At 34.6% G+C, this 22,295-nt stretch overlaps 1 protein-coding gene across 1 annotated transcript; it reads right to left on the bottom strand.

Moving 5' to 3' along the window:
- LOC123236288 (pancreatic triacylglycerol lipase-like) lies at positions 1–18,223 on the bottom strand. Its single transcript, XM_044662587.1, has 12 exons — positions 18,178–18,223; positions 15,516–15,670; positions 14,726–14,848; positions 11,535–11,669; positions 10,282–10,393; positions 8,862–8,981; positions 8,644–8,763; positions 7,526–7,644; positions 5,268–5,397; positions 3,063–3,171; positions 2,385–2,549; positions 1–64 (listed from the first exon to the last, which is right to left on the bottom strand). Exons 1-12 carry the CDS (start codon positions 18,221–18,223, stop codon positions 1–3), a joined length of 1,398 nt encoding a protein of 465 aa, XP_044518522.1.
- Positions 18,224–22,295: the final 4,072 nt, after the last annotated feature.

Below are 22,295 nucleotides of genomic sequence, written 5' to 3'. Positions count from 1 at the left end.
TTAGCAAGCATTGAGAGTTAGTAGAACATCTTCTCTTACAGTTTCTTTGCTACAGAAATCATACCTGCAGAGAAAAATGGACTATTAGCTATAATTATCTTATTACCCTTATACATGTACATATATTCAGAGCTATCTCACAGCATTTCATAGCTTTCTTTAGCATTTATATTTATACTGTAGTCATTTGTATAAGTTATAACTCTTCTATAAGTCCCTTCATCATAGGATTTAATGTTAGAAGGAACATTAAGATATAAACCACATTGAGGTAGGGACCATACCTGGGACAGTGCCTTATACGATAGTAGGTTTGTAATAAATGTTTGCTTGATTAGATCGAATTGATTCCAACCCTCTCATTTTGCTACTACTACTACTACTACAACTAAATAATGAATGAACTAACATTCATATAGCACTTACTCTGTTCCAGGCATTGTGCTAAGAGCCTAATAATTATTTTGTATGTCAGAGTATTTAATACAGAGCCTTGACTATAGTAGGTATGCCATATATGCATTTTTTACAGTGTCTTAAAGTATAAACATAGATGATTGGATTTGCCATGGTTCCAAATTTCCCTTGTTCTCTAGCTGGGAAGAAAGAAAATGAGCAGAGAAGAGGAACTCCCAAACTGAAGCTATTGTTGTGAGAAGTAGAGATTGTAATGTATGTTTCACAAAAGTTGATTTTTCATTTTTGTCTCAAGCATGTCCAACTGATCCATGTGTGTCCAACTAAGGACCTTCCAAGAAGCTTCAAGAAGTACAAAGGCCAAAGGATGAGGAATGTACTTTGTCTAGGTATTTTAAAAAGCTATCAACCATTTAATATGGCATTTCAGAATCTAAGTTGGCTACAACATTGATAGAATTTAAAAATATTGACAGAACCCATAATCAATCTATCAAATAATCAAACATGTATTTATATACATGTGTGTGTACATATTTTCTGGAACAGAGTAAGTGCTATATGAATGTTAGTTTGTTTATATATATACTAAGTGCCAGGCATCGTGGTAAGTACTGGTCCAGAAAAACCTAGAGGTATGGAGTGCCTCCAGAATAGATGAATGTCAAGGACATTTTTAAGAAAAAATGGAAAAAAGGATATTTTTGTATGGAAAAATACCTCATTTAATAAGTACTTTTGATGCATGATTTTATATTTAATATTCTAGAAAATGAAATATTACTAGTCTCAAAATGCTCTCAAAGAACCCTGATGCACATTGGGTGCTAAACTCCAAGGTTCTCTGGAATACAATTTGAGAAACTTAATTTTAGCACAATACTGCACATTTCCTGAAGCTCTTGCTCTGTGAGGGTAGTTAGCTGCTTAATTCAATCTAACAATTAAATCAGCATTTAATAACACTTACTATGTACTATATGCAAAGCCCTGTGTTAAATACTAGGGAAAGGAAGATAAGGAAAAAAATCTTCAAAAGCTTTTATTTTTCCCTATATTTCCTTCTAGTACCTAATCTAACACTTAATGGTCATTCAGTAAATATTTGCAAAGAGGTGAATATGAAGCAACATTTTCCTTTCCTCTTTCTGTTGATTTTTTTATGTTAAACTTTTCTTACATTTTAGCTCAATAGCAGTACTTGAACCATACTAGACATTGCTGAAGGCACATGGAGTTGAATTATGTTGGTACAGAAAGGATGGAAAAAGAGGTCGGTACACAAACATTAAATGACTCCCCTTACTGGTATCCAGGCATATGTCACCCAACGTTAATTCAGCTAGATAATTTTGTAATAACAATATTAATGAATTACAACCAAACTCTAAAATAACATGTCACAATTGTACTATTATAGTATTCAGTCTGTAGTCCACTTAGTGGTATTTACAACATCGTTCTGTGATACTAATTGCCCTTTGTGATAGTTTCCGATAACTTTATGTTTTCCTAGAACCAATAAACTATTTGCTACTTGTGTGACATTTGATAAGTTCTTTCGTTTCTCTGAGCCTGAGTTTTCTCAATTGTGTACTGAATAATTTGGATTAGATGATTTTTAACGTCCCTTTTACCTATAAATTATGCAATTACTTTTAATTCCATTAGGGAGAGGTAAAGCCGAATCATTGGCATTTCACTATGGTGGAACCTCAGGGTCCAACCTTGATCTTTCTATGGACTTTTATCAGATGCTACAGGACTAGTCGACACATCTTTGAAAGTTCATTTTATCTAAAGTAAACTACTGTCTCATGAAATATTTTATGTAGAAGTTTAAGGTAATATGGGAAGCCTACTGAAACAAGTCTCCATATCTATCTCATAGTAGATTTTCTGGGTTAAGATAAATATTCCTCTTCAATACTTAATATCTCTCTTAGTTTATGATAAAAAATACTTACGTTTTTCCATCAGAAGTTTCTATGGTGATCATTGAGGCTCCCACTCTGGGCAGAGTTGGATTGATCACATTGTTGTCCCAAAGAAATTTAACTTTCTGAAGTGTTCCAACATTGACATCTGAATCAACCTCATTAGAATGAGTATAACCTGGTCGTAGTTTCCCGCTTGGAATAGAAGTATATAACAAATTTAAGTACATGAATTTCTGTATATAACTTTGCTTATAAAATGTAGGCATAGTTCCCATTTTTGCTAATCAAATTATGTTTCCAATGTATTACACAAAGGCACAAACATAGTTGTAATTTAATGCCCCACATGCCTCAGAGTATTTTAATATGTTTTTGGTCGTAACTTTCACCTACAATTTAATAAATGATGACCTCTTTAAATCTCTTTTTTCCATCTGTTGTGTTGGCAGCATAATTGCTCACTGATTATAAATTAAACACTTGGCAAGAAGAACTAAAAAATCCTCTTAAGAAATAAAAATAAATGATTTGCCTAGGAAATAGCAATGTACCAAAGTTAGAAACCAAATTCTGAAGTCAATTGCATTCTGCAAAATTCAAAAGAAAGTCTCGTACATGCTAGTACAAAGTCAATATTGATAGCAATGAATTTACAATCTATAATTTGGGTAAAACATTTATATAGAATAATATTATTGAACTCACCTATAAACATCATATTGCTTACTGTTTCCATTACTTCCAAATAAAGAAACTTTTACATGTCCAGTGACTTTGGCTCCAGACAATGTGACAGATATCTTATACCTCCAACCTATAAAGAAAGGTAGAAATAATAGTTTTTATTAATTTTATTAGTAAGAATCAATGATTTACAAATCATATTATTTCAGTTAAACTATTTATTTAGATAGCACTAATATACAACATATGATAATATGATTATAGTATGCATGATTTTTATTGGGTGAAAAGTTTTAAGCAATTCCTTTATTTGTAAATCATTGATTCTTACTAATAAAATTAATAAAAACTAAAATCAATAGGCTTTTGTAACTGAGAGATCTAGGCATTAACTATTTCTTCATGTTTTCAACTTCTGAATTTGGCAAACCCTTTCTGTCAAAGAACTTTTAAGTCTATGTTGTAATGGAGTACTAACACTCATAATTTTTCATATTAATTTACCCAATTTTCCTGCAACTGTATAATATTAAAACTGGAAAAAATACCTTAATGAAAATCTAGTCAAACCCATTCATTTTAAAGATGGAAGACCTTAAAATGCTATTCAAATGTGAATTATTATAAGAAATCCAAAGCTTTGATAACAATAATAATAGCTAGTAATTATATAGCCCTTTACAGTTTGTGAAGAGCTTTGCACATATTATATTATTTGATATTCAAAACAACCCTGCGAGGTAGTGTCATTTTTATTCTCATTTTAGAGAAAAAGAAGCTTGAGACTTAGAGAGATTAGGGTCTTCTCTAACTTATACAACAATTTACAAATTTCTGATTCCTGCTTCGGCACTTGTTCTACTATCATCTTACTCAAAGTCACATAGTTAATTAGTAGCAAAACCAGACCAAGACCTCAATTCTGTTGTCTCTTTGTCCCACACTTTCCCCATACTACTACTCCTTGAATTTTATTTATTGTTATATATTCATGACTTCACTTGGGTATTTCTTAAAAAAGCATTTCTTTTAAAATAGTCTATCACTGATATTTTTCATTAAATTGATAGTTCTTCTGACTCAATCTGCAATTTTTCTGAATTTGTGAATTTTATATAAAATTATTTTTTTATAGTTACTTAGAGTTCACTATCATGAGAATAGCTTGTAATATGTTTTTCCAAAAAAATCCTTTTTGAAATAGTATTATGATGCTCATATTATAGATGAGGAAACTAAAGCCTTGAAAGTATAGGCAATTTGATGAGGCTCACATATTAACCACAGTAGCTAACAGATCCTGGAATTGAATCTTGCTTCATGTTCTGATTCTAAACCAGTACTTTTTAAATTATATAACATTGTTTTAATATCATAAACTTAGAGCTGGAAGGGACTCTAGAGACCATATAGTTTAACATTCTCATTTTTCCAAATGAGGGACAGAGAGATAAGGGATTCATCCAGAGTCACACAGCCAATAGGGATCAGAAATGAAATTCAAACCTCTGTCTTCCCGATTCCAACTTTGTTATTCTATGCACTCTGCCACACTGTCTGGACATTGCTCATCTACCAGCTAGTTCAGCAGGTGAGCAAAATTGTGAAGTAAAGTTTGTTTGTTTTTTTCACATCTCTAGCCTCTTAGTTTTATACCTTCTTTTCCCTTTTTTGTTTTCAGTTCCTGGCCAGGGCATATAGAAATGGTGTGGTATTCCATTATATTAAGCTATTCTCAGATCTCATACATACTCTCAGGTATGAATTAGGTGTTGATTACATCTCATAGACTACATCTTTCAGCAGTAATCAGATAAGAAGCATCAAAAACTGACTATCCAAACTGCTGTTTTTTAACATCCACACAAGACAAGTTGAGTGCATATTTAAAGTCCCTGAAGGCATGTACCAATATCTCAACTAAAGAATCTAGGAAATTTATTTTGGGAAACCCTTGGATACTTGGCAATCTGATTTATGAAGTGTCTGAAATCAGAGGTCAGTTTCTACATCCAACATATTTAACAGTGGAACCATGCTGTGGCATCATCTCTCTCTCAGATCAGGGAAAAGCTACCGTCTCATCTAAATTGACCGTTAGCAGTCACTGTCTCCTAGATATGGTCATTCCTTTCCTTTTCCTGGACACACTAGAGAAAGTCTTTTCAAGAGGGAATAACAATTTCACAGAGGTTGGAAAATGAGGGAAGTCAAATGGGAACTTACGAGCAAAATCACTGGAATCCCCAGTGTTGAGATAAAAGATCTGTCCTGTTGTACGTGTTGCATCAGCAAATTTGTCAGCATAGTGGCCCATCTGTGGACATCCTCCAGATGGACAAGGGAAGCATTTATTCTGATGAAGATAAATAAATGGTTAATGAGAACACTTTATCTTTCCAGCTTTTACCTCTTTATCCTCTCCTTGTCCATAACAGAAATTCAAATATCTAAAAGCAAATATTGCCCTGTCTTTAGGCTAATAGAAAAAAAAAGCTTATATCTAATGCTATATGAATGAGTTATTCTATATTCGAAAGTAAATCTGTATCAGACAATAAATGTTTATTGAACTGATAGCTTAAATTAAATGATGAAGGCAGTTTTCAACAAACTTGAACTAATGAGTTTTATCATAGCCTAACAAGGGAATATGAATTATGATCTTCCCTTCCTCCCAACCAATAATCACAGAAGACAATTACATAGCATGTAAAGTTTGTGAAACATTTTATACTTGTCTTTTCCTTTGGTCCTTACAACATGGCCTGTGAGATAAGTGTTATTATTATCTCCATCTTATAGATGAGGAAATTGAAACTAAGAGAGATTAAATTAGTTGCCTAGAATAACACCACCTACAGCTTTAAAAAAAAAAACCCTTACCTTCTGTCTTGGAGTCAATACTATGTATTGGCTCTAAGGAGGAAGAGTGGTAAGGGCTAGGCAATGGGGGTCAACACAGCTTTTGAAGGCAGAATTTGAACCCAGGCATTTCTAACACCAATTTTGGTGCTGTTTTGACTAGGACACAATTACCAACTGGATCTTGAAACTTATTTACTTGAAATTTTATATTCATCACTAACCATTTTTGGATGAAAGTTTGTACAGGTTAAAGAAAGATTATTTTTTAAAAAGTAATTGGGTAAACCTCTTTGACATTTGAGACTCCAGGTCACAACACAATAATGTGGCACTATGTATTTGAGACAGCTTTTTTAATTTATAAGGACTCTGAAGCTCTCTTTAAAGTAACCACAATATTAGACAAAACTAAAAAATCCAATCTATGATCAGGATTTTTAGATAAACCATATTTTTTGGAAATTTTCTGATTCCACTTAAAATTTTCAATTTGGCAGCAGATGGTATCTCACATTTTTGTATGCTAGCTCTTCTTTTCAAATATGGCTTCCGAAGAAAGTTTCCAAAATTAAATTAAACTAAATACATACTTAACCAGTGTTTATAAGGAAAGGAAAGGGAAGAATGAGATAAACATTAGGGTAACTTAAACCAAAAGAAAAAATTCCACATGTCTCCTGAAAAATAGTAATGATCAATATATGATGAAAATCATATTTATGTAATTCAAAGTAGAATATTAGGTAGCAACATTGATTGTACATACAGTGGGTATAGAAAATCATAAGAGATGAGTTACAAGGGTCATAGAAAAAATATGACCCAGTTTCCTTGTTTTACAGGTAAAGAAATCATAGCTCCAGAGACAAAGCTATAAGTCACATAGTGATAGAATTAGGACTGAAACTCAGGTCATCTACTTTCTAGTTTAATGCTCTTTCCACTACATCACCGTATTATGAATTTTTCTACAGTGACTTGGGGGTGGGAGACTTGAGTCTATTCTATTTACTTGTTCCATACTAAGATGGAAGGATCTTAGGATGTTTATTCTGGAGAAGAGCTTCAGGAGCCATTTAATAATTATCTCAAAAACTGTTTAAAGGGAATCAGAAATGTTCTATTTGACCCCACTAGATAGAACAGAATTATGAGAAGAAGACGAAGGAGGCAAATTTAGGTTTCATATAAGTAAAAATAAACACTAAGAGGTACAGAAATGTGCAATGGACTGGTGAAGAGACCTCTCAATGGAGGGCTATAAATAGTCTCTGGATAGTCATTTAATAGGTATGTCATAACAGGAATTGCTTTCAAGCATAGTTTGCATTGAATGGCCTCTAATGTCCTTCCTTCCAAATCCATGATTCTGTGTACAGAAATAACTTTTTTGGGGGGTTCTTACCTTTGATTTCATTTACAAGGAAGCTCATTAGAAGGAAACTCCCTCTATAAATGCATATTAGCACCTTTCCAGGACATGGAGAAGTTTTTACTTGCCCAAGGTCAAATGAATATGTGTCAGAGGCAGGAACTGAACTTTAGTTTTATGAACTCAGAACTCCAATTCTCTTTGCATTATGCTATGCTGCCTTTTATGGTAAACAATAACTTACCGCCTCAAAAACTTTGTAGGAAGCACAAGGGAATCCAGAAAAGCCATCTGGGTTGAGGATGCTATCAGCATAATATTTGTAACTTCGCAAGTGATTACATGCCACAAAATCACGAGTTCCTGTGAAATTAGATGTGATCACATTGAAAGGATACTCTATTACTTTTTCTGATTTAAAATTATTATTTGAAAAAAATAAAATTTTTATTGGAAATTCATGACATTTAAATAAATCATAGACTTCAAAGGTAATGGTTAAAGTTTGAGGGCATATTACACATAACAAAGTATAATTTATGTTTTGTGATATATTCAGGTATCACTAAGTACTATTAGATCTGACCTCTCATTTCATCAATAGAGAGAGCTTCTTGGGAGAAATGTCCTTCATCAATGGAAGTTGGCAAGTTTTCTTTGACCTATAATCTTAGACTTAGAGGGAAAACTGGGCTTCCAAGAGGTTCAGTGACTTGTCAAGCATTATATGACCCATACATGTCAGAAGCAGGAATTCCGCAGTGGTGTCCCTGACTCTGAGATCAGCTCTATTCACTAGACCACTCTGGCTTTCAAATAGTTAGTGGTTTCAAAAATGGGGCCACATATACAAGAGGGGAGGTATTAATTTTGAGGCATAATAGTTATATTTGAGTATCCATGGTTTATTAAAGGACAAACTCGACTGACCCAGTGAAAATCTTTCAGAAATTCATTTTCTTTTAAAACTACCTACTTCCACCCTAGGAGAATGGTCTCAGTGGAGTACAATTGAACAGACTTTAAAATTGGTAGGTTTTTGTTTTTTTTTTAACTCTTACCTTCTGTCTTAGAACCAATGCTTAGTATTAGTTCTAAGGCAGGAGAGCAGTAAGATCTAAACAATGGGATCAAGTGACTTCCCCTAAGTCACACAGCTAGGAAGTGTCTGAGGTTAGATTTAAACTCATCATTTTCCATCTCTAGACCTGGCTCACTATTCACAGAGCCACGTAGCTGTCTCCTAAAATCTGTACATTCATCAAAGAATAACGCAAGGTGTTGCCAAAACATCTTAACAAATTTGGAAAGACCATGGTTTGCATTTTATCAGTAACTTTGTTAAATGCCAAATGGATTTACCTTCCCAGATTCCATTTATATCTACAATCTGAGAAAGGATATTCTTCTGACATCCAGGCATATGTTCTCCTCCATTTGGAAAGAAATCGAGGTGTCCCACAATTTGACTGGTTCCAAAACCTAAGACATTTTAAACAAGTATTAAGTGGATTTGAATGCATGGCCAAAAACTTAATTATGGCTGGTCAGAGCTGCAAGATTCTAGTGGAAGAGCTCACCCAAGTTAGGGATGACAGGAGAGGCATCTGTGTGAATAACATCAACAAACTTGGCATCACTGGCATCCAATCGGACTTCTTCTGGGGTACCTTCAAAGCAAGGCTCAGCAGGATCCAATCCTGAAGGAAATGTTATATTTTTGTTATATTCTTATATAACATAAGGCATGATGATCAAGGGGCAGTTGTATCATGGTGTATAAAGAGCTAACTACCAAGCCAGGAAGACCTGGGCTCTCTTCCTGCCTTTAATGCTGAGACCCATCACACTGGATGTGTGACCCTAGGCAAATAACTTAAATTCTCAGAGTTCTAGGCAGTTCTCCAAGACTATAATTGCAGAGAAGATACTGACCTAAATTGGTGAGGAAATTTTATATCTAGGAATTTTCTACATCAATGAAATCATAGTTCAAGGTCTTAGCCCCAAGAAATATAAACTATATGTAAATATTTGTTCCTTCATTTGATGCTTTATGTAATGATAATACTAATAATACAGTGACTCACTATTAAGCAGTGTTTGAAGGTTTATATTCATTTCTCTATCAACATTCCTTTCAGATAAGTAATTTGAAAAACTATTATCTCCTTTTTGGAAATGAGAAAACTGAGACTAAGAAAGGTTAAATGACTTGCCCCTAGATCTTACCTGTGTACAAATATGTATAATTATGAGGAAAGATAGTTTGAATTTATTATTATTTTTACAATCTAATTGGGTCTTTTGTTGCCATTTATGTCATAAAAAGAATTCTGAGCTTCACAGAATTGACTTCTAGTTTTTAATGTACAGGGGACAGGAATAATCAATTTTAGAACTGCTAGTCACTTGAATAAATACCAAGATGGTATTAATCTTGAAGGAAAAAGAAAGAAGGGATGCCTTTAATCTACTATGAGAAGGTCAAAATTTATGGAGAATTTCTCTCCATTAACTAAATCCTTTGAAAATAACAGTTTTTTTCTTTCTAAATGTCCCTAGTAGGCAGTCAAAATACAAGCAAATCATTCGGAGAATCCCTAAGTTTTGCTGGTAAGTTTGACAGAGCCATGATGTCAGAGGTAGAAAGGGAAAAAAAGAGATGAAAGCCTAAATTAGCTTTTTAGTTAGAGTGTTCCCAGAAAATTTCATCTCATATGAAAGATAAGATTATCTTTGTGAGGTAAGATTATATAATTATCTCAAGAAAGAAAATGTAGTCAATCCAGGCTATTCCTATGAAATATACAATTTTATATATGTTACCTATATGATGCTCATAGCAGGAAAAATGAAGTAGCATTTTAATATTTCACATGACATGTAAAAGATCACCCAAGTTCACATCATGTTCATCTTCAAGTCTTAATTACATAAACATGGTGATGTTAGCCCAGTGTTTTAAGTTTTCACCATTTTATTTTATTTTCACTTTACCGGTGATTCGTCCAACGAGACCATTAAGCCTTCTCCCTGCCTCTCCAGCAGCATGGGATCCCAGACTGTGGCCAATGATGTGGACATTATCAAGAGAGTATTCATACTGGGACTGATGAGGAAAAAGATCGTCAGAAAAGGCTTAGTTGGTATTAGAAACATGTTCATGGCACAATCCTTAGGAGTCTTAATTGAGAATGGCTTCTCACATTTCAATAAAGAAGTGATGATATTTCTAATTTTTCAAGGGGGGTGAATACTAAAGTAATTTTAATTTATGGCTTTCATTACGTACTTCTCATTTTAAGCCATTTTTCTTTAAAATCATTTGGCATGTTTTTGAAAATGGAAGGAGCAGAATTATTAGAAGGTTCCCAAATCAAAGATTTGGAATAAAAGAAGGTAAGGAAGAAATTACCCAGCCCTCTACCATTTGAGTATAAGATATTTCTCATGTCTTTTGTCAATAAGGAATATAGATCATAGGATCATAGATTTAGTAATGAAAGAGCCCTTGCAAATCATTTAGTCCACCCATATCCAGAAAAGCTCCCCAACTGAAGCTCACAGAAAGTAGGTAAGTAGTAGAGTCTGAATTTGAACCCATGTTCTCAGACCCTAAATTAAGCATCTTTCCTATTGTATCTCACCACTTCCCAACATTTCTTAAAAGCTGACATTGACACATGCGCAAATAATTTGACCTTGATTACTGTCCAGGCATTGTAGTCTTTAAAACAAGTAGAATTCAGTCAACTGATTTTCATCAATTGTAAGGGGGAGAGTGGGAAGTCAAATCAAATTAGTTACTTGATTTAAAAAAAAAAACTAAAATGACCAGACAATTTAGTCAAAATGGAAAAATAAGTTTGTTATAATAGTAATAACTAGCCTTCATATCACACTTCAAAGTTTGCAAAGCACTTTGCAAATACTATCTTATTTAATCCTTATAACAGACTAAGGAAGTAGGTACTATTATTATCCCCTCCTTTACAGATGAGGAAACTGAAAGAGAGGTGTGATTTGCCCAGGAGAACACAGTGGTCAAAACCAGATTTGAAATTGGTCTTTCTGATTCAACTTTGTAGCACTGTCCACTTAGCTGCCTTCGTCTGGGTTTGCAGACACATTACTGTTCCCTTCTGGTCAATCTCCATAGAGAAAGGTGATGACCTCTAGCAATTGTCTGAGCACAACATTCAGAGGACAATGACTAGAGAGTATGAGATAACATGAAGATATCTAGATACCTTAAGAAGTTCCACCAAGTAGGCTATTTCAGCCCCCACTACTCGAATATTTTGTGATGCTTGTGTATATTCAGTCCGAGAACCCGATTTCCAGTCCACACAGATACAGTTTACCTCTTCCACTTGAAAGAAATTCTAGAGCAGATACAATAGTTAAATCATCAAGAGAGCGTTAGTACATCCTTTTTATTTTTTAGATAATTTTGCTAATCTCTAGTTAGCATAACAGATGAATGGACTCTATTTTCCACATGGTCTGTTTCAGACCTTAAAAGATATAAACAAATACATTAACTATCAACAATAAAAACATTTAGGATGGTACACATATTGAATTACTATTCTTTGACATTTAATGTTTCTAACTATGAGTTTGACCCTGTTGAAAATTTGTATCTGAAGTTTAGCTGGGTCTCCGTGGAGGGATTCCATAGCAGCCTATGGACAAATTTGTAACATGGGAAACTGCAAGAAGCACAATACATAACATGTTGCCATTATTAAGCAATAACAGGGATAGGTCTGGGTACAGTTTTTCCCTTTAGACTAGAACATAATTGGTAAGTGAAAAAGTTGTTGGTTTTTTTACAATACTCTATATTGTTTTCAAAGAAATAAATGGAATTTTTGACGATCCTATGAATTATTTTTATAGTTATGTCATTAGAAAGGTATATTTCACACACAAAAAAATATTCTGCAGATATATAGTTCAAACCTTTGTCCCTTCAGCCTATATGTACCTTCCTGTGGAGCCATAACTGGCATGGGGCTTTGTTCAGGAAAGCTGATATCCCAGGATGAATATGGGATGCAATTGCCCCTGGCTCTAGTCCAGGAGTTATAGTCACTTTTGAAAACAAGCTTCCTCTTTCCCTCCAGACCCAAACCTAGCAAGTAGAAGAAGTTAGGACTGTTTGAGAGTAAGGGATAGGCTGCCCTCATGAGAGATAATGGGTTTACTGTGCCAGTATGGTCCTTATCCACCCAAAATAAATTTGCCACTGATGCATTTGACTGGTTCTTTTGGTGACTCCTACCATCTTATCTTGGCTTTTTGGAAAGCTAAACTTTCGGAGGATCCAGGGAATTCATGTAAATGTTTGCTGAATTGACCTGAAATTTGCTGAATGCTTGAAGAGAGAAGCATTGAGGAGGAGGAAAAGAAAGCTCTCTGAGCTCCTAAGAGCCATATCCCACCAGCAGAAAGCCCAAGGACCTGCTCTCAACAAGCCAGAGCACATCTGGAAAAGAAGGCTTGAGGAGACTAGACATTCATTCAGCAGCCCTTCAACCCTCTTTTGCCCAGTTTCTGAAGACCAGAACACTGGTACTTAAGATCTGTTTCATTGGTAGCCTTGCTCCCTCAAACAAATTGCTGCTGCTTCTTGAGAATATAAGAAGGGGGAATTAAAACCATTTGAATACTGCACAAAGAATATTAGGGTTGAAAGGAAACATCACCGTAAGAATAACAATCACTAGCATTTATATAACATTTTAAGGCTTCCTAAGATGACCTTATATCTTTACCATATCCCCATTTTATAGATGAAGAAATCAAGGCTGAAAGATTAGGTGACTTGTCTAGGATCACTCAGTTAATGTATAAGATAAAATTTGGATTCAGGTCATCCTGACTCTAAAGTAAAAAAGCTTTTTCCAACTGCACCATCTCACTGCCACAAACTTCTATCATCTAGTCATATGTCTTAGGATTGTATATAGACTCAGGAGCATCTGTGTTCAGTTAATCTAACCCGCTGATTTTATAAATGATGAAACTAAAGTCTAGAGAAGCAAAAATGCCTCAACAGCACACCATTAATAAGTAGCAGAGTTGAGATTTGGACCCAATACTGCTGATCACAATTCCAGTGCTTATTCCACTGAGTATACTCTCTCTTATACTAGTGAAGAAAGTGAGAGCTATCACTGGTTAATGACTTAGAAATGGTCATATGGCAAATAAATTCTAAAGCCAGGATTAGACTCCCAAATCAGTGCTCTTTCCACATATAATTCCTACCATTTTATAGGAAAATATGCATCTGTAATATTAGAACAAGCTGAAGTTGTCAACAAATATTCCTTTATAATTCATATCCTCACATTTTGGAAAATGATTTTAAAATGGTTTTCCTTCATCATTCTCTAGATTTTTCTCTTTCAGGTTTTCACTTACTCTGGAAGGTTAGTGTGGACATTTTTGTTTATGTGTAAAAGTGTGAAATGAATAGATTGCAATATGGGAATTGCCATCATCTTCATGATCACTATGGATTGCCTTCCAAAAAACTTCCCCAAAAAATGTCCAGGGGCCATCATGGTGTCCCTACACATAGTAGATAATAAATATCTATTGAATAATCTGTGGAAATGAATGAAATGAAGGGATAAACCATTAGGTTAAAGCACTGGAAATAGACATAACTTACAACTGATTTGGTTTAGGAGACTTGGATAAGTGAGTGGTCTTCTTAGTACACAATTGGCTTTCAGTGTACAATTTCTAAATGGGTAACTGAATTAAGACATGTGCCCATAATACTATTTTGCTTACTTTGGCTACTAGGAAACTGACCATATTTGGTAATAGTGTAAAATCTCTATTTTTAAATACATATGATCAAAGGGAAACAATCATTTTTAGGTTTCAATCATTCTGAAATATTCTGAAACAAGAAATAAAGAATTTTAAATGGTTGAGGTGTGCATCTTTTGCATTCAGTGAAGTCAATGAGGAGAAAATAAGGCTGATGGAACATTTTTGTCCTTTTCCAAAGTAAATGTTTCATTTGGGAATCCAAGGCTAATGAGAAGAGAGTATCTTCAGTTGTAACATAAAAATATAATCAGGGACAACATAATAAAATATAAAGAATGTTGGTCAGGGTTTCAGGTTGCTGCTTCATTTATAGACTGGTCATAGGATCACAAGTAAGAAGCATTAGAGATAGAATTTAAGCCCAGATACTTTGATTCTAAACCCATTACTTTTTCCACTACATTTCACACTTTTTTTGGCAATGTGTTAAGATAAATGATAACATTTGAAGGCTTAGTTTCTTCATATAAAGAATAAGGATAATAATACAGACTTTCCCCCTCACTGTGTTATTGTGAGGAAGGAACCCTGTAAAGACCAGTATAAGGGGTTGGGGTAGAATTTACCATTTCTGTTATCCTACCTTGCACATGTTTGACAACCAGTTTTCTTCACCTTTGTCTACGAAGCCGTGAATAATAAATCGAGTTTTTCTATCCTTATTGAAATTAGAGTCTTCAATAGTTGCAAAATCTGCAACAATTTCCTGTGTAAAGAAGAAAAAATTGCATATCAAGTTCCTTTTTTTCTGAAATATGATTCATTCTATATGGAGGGAAAATCTTTTGAGAGAGCTCTTCTTCATAGTTACAATCAAACTATTGCAAATCACAGCCAAATTGGCAAATACCAAAGGATATCATACAACATTTAAGAAATACAGTGTGAAAGATCTGCTCTAATAATGATAGTGTGAAAGGTTTGAATGACCTGAAAGCAGAATGAATTGATCCTAATCTATTATATTTAAAGCAATTATGGATAGTTTTAGTGCAAAATATAGATCTTCAACTTGTTCGCATACAGTTGTTTACATGTTGTCCTCCTCATTAGACTGTGAAGTCTTTAAAAGTAGGGCTTTTCCTCCTCCTCCTCTCTTTGCATCCTCGTCACTTCGCACAGTGCCTGGCACATGGTAGGTATCTAAAAAATGCTTGTTGACATCATTTGACTTGACATAAGACAAACAGCTACTCTCTGTAAAATTCACAGTAAATTAAAACTTGATCTTATTGTTTTTTTTAAATACCCAAAGACCCCCCACTGCCTTTTCTGATGTATATTCAGTGAGAACCTAGGAAATCTAGACAGCTTATTATTTGCTCTAAATAATATTCTCAAGTCATAAATCTTAAAATAATAGCAGTACTTACTTGATAGTTGTCTGGATTTTCATTGGTGTATAGAAGAAAACGGGTATTGACATCTTCTGGGGACCAGGGAAGTATTTTAAGGGGTCTTTCTACAATGCCAGCCCATGGTTTATCATCTGAAAAGCATCCAAGTCTTGGAAAGCAAATTTCTTTTCCTGCAACAGCCCAAAAAGGAACATCTCAGAAAGAAGTTAAGCTAGAAGACAGTTTTGATGAGTTCTCTATTATATAGAAGAAAGATTTGTTAAAATAAGTCCTAAATAGTTAAAGTGGCATCCATACTCTTCTTTCCTAATAGTTAAAGGCACAGTATTTAAAATACTAACATGCCTCATTCCTCTTATTGCCCTGGTAAGATCCTGCCATTAAGAGAATCTAAGAAAAGGCATGCTTTAATCACTCAATAACACTTATTTGTATGGTGGCACACACCAGCCCAACCAAGGAGGCTGAAGGAGGATCTCTTGAACTCAAGAGTTCTGAACTGCAATAGGCTAAGACTGGGATCAGTATAGTGAGTCCCTCAGAGCAGGGGCTACCAGGTTGCCCAGAGTGGTCCAGGTAATAAATAGTAGATCAAATTTTCCATGTTAACCGACTATGATCAAATAAGACTAGTGAGTCATCCCTGTAATTCTAGCCTGAGAAACAGAGGAGGACCTAGTCTCAAAAAAAATTACACCTTAATTAAAGATAAGCTTGTGCGGTAGAATAAGTTTTGTTCTTGTAATTTAAAAACATATATTTAAATCTGAGTCCTGCCAACTTGCTTTAAAAAGCATAAAGTGACACATAAATGTGATTTGTATTTTATTACTAGTTGTGTGACTTTAAATAAGTCACAGCATTTCTGAACTTCAGTGTTCTTATGGCAAAACAGGGATAATAATACATAATATGGTTGTTTTGGGGATCAAGTGAGAGAATATATATTTCCAGCTGTCTATAGCACTCCTCAGCTTAGTCCCTTAAATTTAACATGTTTCAAACTGAACTCACCCCTTCCTCCCCAAACCTGCCCTTCTTTTAACTTATCTAGTAATGGTAGCACCATTTTCCTACTCTCTGGAAAGCACAAAGTCATTTTGGATTTTTTTCTCTCCTTCATCTTCAGCAATTAATCAGTTGCCAAGTCCTATCTCTTTGACCTCTATAGCATCTTTCACATCCTGACATTCATTTCTGCCAAAACTACTATCTCCCTGTTTTACAGGTCTTGTCACTTCTCCATTGGACAATAGCAATACCCTTTAATGGATCTTTCTTCCTCTGTTCTCCCAGTTATAATCTTGATAAAGAAACCATCCAAATACACCTCTGATAAATACTATCATTGACGTCTCACTGTCTAATGTTCTTATCTTGACTATGAAATCCTTCCAAAATCCAATTTCATTCTATCTTTACAGCCTTATCTAATTCTAATAAATATCAGTCCCCTTCATATACTCTAAGTCAAACCAGACGACTAACTATCCCTCAGTATCATTTAGTCTGCTCTAAGTACAGACAGGAGTAGAGTGGCTAGAAGACTACGTTTAGAGTCAGAAAGACTCAGTCATTTAGCCTGAGCAATGTTACCTTGAAAAATCCTAGACCTCATTTAGAAAATTACAAAATGGGGTGATTTGACTAGAAAGTCTATGAAGCCCCTTCCAGCTGCAGAGCTTTTATCCTTTGCTAATGCTTCCCCTTTTACCCTGGTGCCAAGACAGGTGCTACTTCCTCATAAAGCTTTTCCTCATCCTGACAACCAGAAGTGATTTACCCATTCTCAAACTTCTCATATATCACTCTGCTTGGATCTCTCCTTTGCATTTAGCATATCCTTCTTTGCATTATAGTTATTTGTATACATTTTTCCTCATTCCATTTTAAGTTCTTAGGAGAATGAACTCTGTTTTCTTTCTTCCCTGTGTAGACAGTGCTTGGTACATACTAGGCATTTAATAAATTGCTGCTCAATATTACTGAAGGGCAAAAAAACCCTTAAAATATGTAAACCAAAAAGTTTTTCCAATTTTAAGTGAAGAGCAGAGACGCTCCCAGCTCCAATCAGTGTTGAACATTACATGAGAGCTTAAGTTTTATCCAAGACCTGGAAGACTATCATTCTCTGGTTCCAATTGAGCTTTTGGCCTCAGGAGTCATGCCTATAAGGCACTCAACTTGGAGGAGATACAGGCTTGGTCCATTAGTAAAAACAGTTCTGAGTTTAGCAAAATTCTGGGCTTTTGTCTGTGGACTCTGGGGAAAAAAAAGCTATTTAGTGCTGTCCAAGTTGCCAGAACTTAAAGTTAGAATACTTTAGCTTGGGATGATTTTTTAGCCAGTCCTATAATTCCATGGGTGTAGGGACATCACTATGAGTAATTCCTTCAACAATATAGATTAACCCCTGCTGGACGATTTAGGCTTAAATGGTTACCAGTGGCAAAGAGAGGTTGTTACTTGGCCAGAATCCATTCAAACGAGTATATATCAGGGATGAGCCACTGACCCAGGCTCTCCTGAAGTAGAGGCTGGCTTTCTATCTATTACATTAGACTGTTTCCATACAGGAAATAATTTTTAACCATTTTACTGATCAAGTCAGGCAAGGGATTTATACCTATATAAAGTGCTCTACCTATAGAGCATTGACATAAATGTGGTTTCTTACCTGCTGCTGTGCCCAATAATAGCGAGATTGCCCAAAGTAGCAGCATCTAAATAAAGTGAAATACATAATTCAGTCTTGGTAGAGAAAATGTAACAAAGACTATAATGATTCATGTTCATTTGATTTTTTTCAATTGTGTTTTGAATAATGTACAGAACAAAACAACTCTGAAACATTTCCTTCACTTACCATGGCAGTTCAGTCAAACTTCACACACCACACCAAACAGCTTGTAAATGTCCTTTTATAACAAAATCTTATCTTCCACTGATATTTCCATGGGAAAAGGGCCCAAAAAAAGAGAGTAGCTGCCAAGTGTATATTTCTAATTTTAATCACGGATAAAACTAGATAGTGGGCAAATTTTCCGTAGTTTAGACAGGCAAAGAACATGAGTTGGTATAAAAGTCTTTGTTAATTTGATTAGTAGTTGTTCAAAATTCAACATTCAACAGATATTTATCAGCTGGAACATAGAGTCCATAGAAGAAAATAATATGAAACCAGGCCAGAGAGCTAGATAGGAACGAGAAAGTGGAGGCTTTAAATACTGAGGATAGAATACAATGGACAATTTTACTCTCAGTAAGGGTCAAATTGTGTGGCTGGAGGAGACTTCTGATAGTCATTTGGACGACAAGAAGATCAAATCAGGCAATGCTTAAAGAAATTAATTGTGACTATTCACTGGAAAGCCAAATACTGAAGCTGAAGCCTAAGTACTTTATGTATATAATGGACAAAAAGAAAAAATTGATATTGGGAGAGACTGAAGCCAAAAGAAGAAGAAGAAGACAGCGGATGAGATAGACAGCTGGTGCCATGGAAGCAACAAACATGAATTTGGGCAGACTCTAGGAGATAATGGAGAATAAATAGAAGAGCCTGGTATTCTATGGTCTAGGGGTTTATGAAGTGTCAGATATGACTGAGAAACTGAACAAAAGAAAAAAATGGTTTTCAAGGCAAGCTATTGAGTTCCATTTTATAGATAATGAATTTGAAGTGCTTATGGGGCATTTATAAGGCAATATCTAACAAATAATTGGTATAGGGGATTGGATTTCAGAAAAGATAATTAAGGGTTAATTTACAGATTTGGGATTTGTCTGTGTAGAAATTATTCTTGATTCCATGAGAGCAGATGAGATATTTGAGAGAGCAAAGAAAAAGCCCTAGGACAGAGAGCTTTGGAATACATTAATACTAAAGATACAAGAGACTGATGATGATCCATCCTGCAAAGGAGGCTGAAGAGTGATCAGAGGAGTTTAAGGAGAACCAGAAGAGAGTGGAGGCATGGAATAATAGAAAGAAAGCATTGAAGGATCCGTTGACAGTTTCAAAAAATACAGAAAAAGCCAAGAACAATGAGGTCTGAGAGGTCATAGCATTTAATAATGAAGAGATTGCTGGTTACCTTAGAGCTAAAAAAAGTTCAGTCAAGTAATAGGGTTGTAAGTTATGTTGTAACGGAGCTTAGACATGAGTGGCTACTAATGAAGTGGACTTAGCTTCTAGTTTTTCTAGAAGTCTGGCAATGAATCAGCATGTAGTAGCAGTTTGCTGAGGAGGTGGAAAGATCAAGTGAAGCTTCTTTTTAAGGATAGAACAAACTCAAGCATGTTTGTAGGGAAAGAGGAAAGAATTATCCTATCTATATAGGGAGATATTGAAGATGACAGAGAAAGAAAAAGAATGATTAATAGGATAAGCTCTTAGAGGTGATAAGAGAGAATGGGTTCAAGTGCAAAATTTGGCCAAGGAGAGAAAGGTTAATTTTCTTCTACAGGGACAGTGAGGGAAAGGAAGTCGAGGTGGGTGACAATACATCATTATTTCAACCTTATAGCATTTCGGGGGCATTCACTTCCCTGTACAATTCTGCTGGCTCAAGGTTCATATGAGAAAATATTGGTTTGCATAGCTCTTAATTATGAAAACTTTAGAAGTAAATAATGACAATTCACTAGCCCACATGATGCTTCTACAACCTACTTATGATATTCTCAGGAAGCACATGAATAATTAAAGTATTAAACTCCCTCATTATTTACCTAGTGTTTAAGTTTAACAATTTTAGGAGATGAAGTTATTTTGACATGATGTTAAATGATTTCTAGAATACATTTACTTGTCAACAGTAATATGGACAAAACCTTACAAATAATTGGCCAATAACAGAAAAGATGCTTATGTGATATACCACCAGAATAAGGTGTAAGTGTGATGCTGAAATAGAATTTGGCTAGGAAAATAAAAAGAATTCTGAGAGGAAATAATCTGAAAGGCAAATGATAGAGGAAAAATTTAAAAATATTCAATTTGGAAATAATTATGTATACTGAAAAATATTAATATGTGATGTAATCATATTACTTTGTTTCCGAATCTTTGCTACAAAAAATAGCTACTAAAATATCTGTACAAATGAGTAATGTTTCCTCTTTATTTCTTTGGATAATGATCTAGTAGTTATATTCCTGGGTCAGTGGAGATGTACCATTTCTTGACTTTAGGAGTATAGATATAAACCACTTCTAAATGACTAGAGATATCAACTCTATCAAAAGAACATAGTATACCTGTCTTCCCACAGCCCTTCTAACAATTGTCATTTTTAGTTTTTTCATTATTAGAAATTTGGAGTATTTTTTTTCTTATGTATGTTTATACTTTGGATTTCTTTCTTTGAGAATTTTCTCTTCATATCTTTTGCCAATTTGGCCACTAGAGGGTGAAGTGGATAGAGTGCTGGGAGTCAGGAACACTCATCTTCTTGAGTTCAAAACTGACTTCAGATGCTCACTAGCTCTGTGACTCTGGAAAGTCACTTAACCTTGTTTGCCTCAGTTTCCTCATCTGTAAAATGAGCTGGAGAAAGAAGTGGCAAACCATTCTAGTAACTTTGCTAAGAAAATTCCAAATAGTGTCACAAAGAGTCCTACAGCTGAAAACCAATCAATAATAATCTTTTCATAATTTACTAGTAGGGAATGGCTATATTTTAAAAAGTGATTTTGTAGACCTATGTGGGATCTAAGAGTTCATCTAGTTCAACTCTTGCCACTCCATCCCATTCTTTAAAAAGCAAACAAATGAAGGAACGGGGGCCTTTAGAAGTTAAGCAAATTGCCCAATTTGAAATCAGGTGTTCTGATTTTATAACCAATGTTCTTTCCACTGTATTACACAGCCAGTGTCTCTTTGTTTGTTCATCTATGCCTCTTTTTCTCATAAAATGTTTGCAATATACCAACTGCAATATAACAACTATAAAATTTTACAGAAAGTACAATGATTTTTATGACTTCTCTTTATTGAAACTATATTAAACATAGTCCAGAAGGTAACTATCTAGGATCAGCTAAATAAATGTTTATTTTCCTTGTCCTTCAACCCAATTGTTCTTGTATCACAGAAAAGAGAAATAGGGTTTTCGATTCCCTATTTTATTGTGGGGACAATTCTCCATAGTTATAGCTGAGTCTACATAGTCTAACTATAGAAACAGTGTTTCCATCTCACAGAGAAAAGAATGACCATGAATGACTCTTCAAACTAGGCAAAAATTACTGTTAGCAATTTTGCTGCTTTCATATATATTAAAGTAAATATATTTTTATATAAAAGAACCTAATATTTGTAGATGGGACAGTATGTGGCACAGTGTATAGATTCAAATCTGGCCTCAGACTCTAGCTCTGTGACTCTGGACAAGTCATTTAAACCTATCTGCCTCAATTTCCTCATCTATAAAATGACCTGGAAAAGAAAATGTTAACCCACTCTAGTATCTTTGCCAAGAAAACCTTAAAAGGGGCCATAAAGAATCAAACATGACTGAAGACAACTACACAACATGAGGGTGGATGGCCAATCTGCTACTTGAAGTGCAAGGGCTGACCTATGTTTTTTTTGTACCTTCATTGCTTACTTAGCAAGTGCCTGGCACAAGGGTTCTGATGACAAGGATCTAAAAGCTAGAATTTAAATCCTAAGAAAAACTTTCAGAAAGGATTCCATTTATCATATTTATTTATAAATTACATAAACAGATCTTCACTGAAAAGGGATCCAGAGCTTCTAGGAAAGTAGTATTTTCTGATGTGTCTCTA

Source organism: Gracilinanus agilis, chromosome 2, assembly GCF_016433145.1.
Source record: "Gracilinanus agilis isolate LMUSP501 chromosome 2, AgileGrace, whole genome shotgun sequence".
In the NCBI taxonomy this organism is placed as follows: domain Eukaryota; kingdom Metazoa; phylum Chordata; class Mammalia; order Didelphimorphia; family Didelphidae; genus Gracilinanus; species Gracilinanus agilis.
Note: the sequence above shows the minus strand (reverse complement) of the source record. Positions and strands in the feature narration are given on the sequence as shown.

What these genes read in the sequence shown, in the direction of transcription:
- LOC123236288 (XM_044662587.1), bottom strand. Translation starts at nt 18,223, where the DNA reads ATGCTGCTACTTTGGGCAATCTCGCTATTATTGGGCACAGCAGCAG. An exon ending in ACTTGGTGGAACTTCTTAAG is followed by an intron (nt 10,394 to 11,534) that starts GTATCTAGATAT and finishes TTTCCTCATCAG; the next exon opens with TCCCAGTATGAATACTCTCT. An exon ending in TCTCGTTGGACGAATCACCG is followed by an intron (nt 8,982 to 10,281) that starts GTAAAGTGAAAA and finishes CATTTCCTTCAG; the next exon opens with GATTGGATCCTGCTGAGCCT.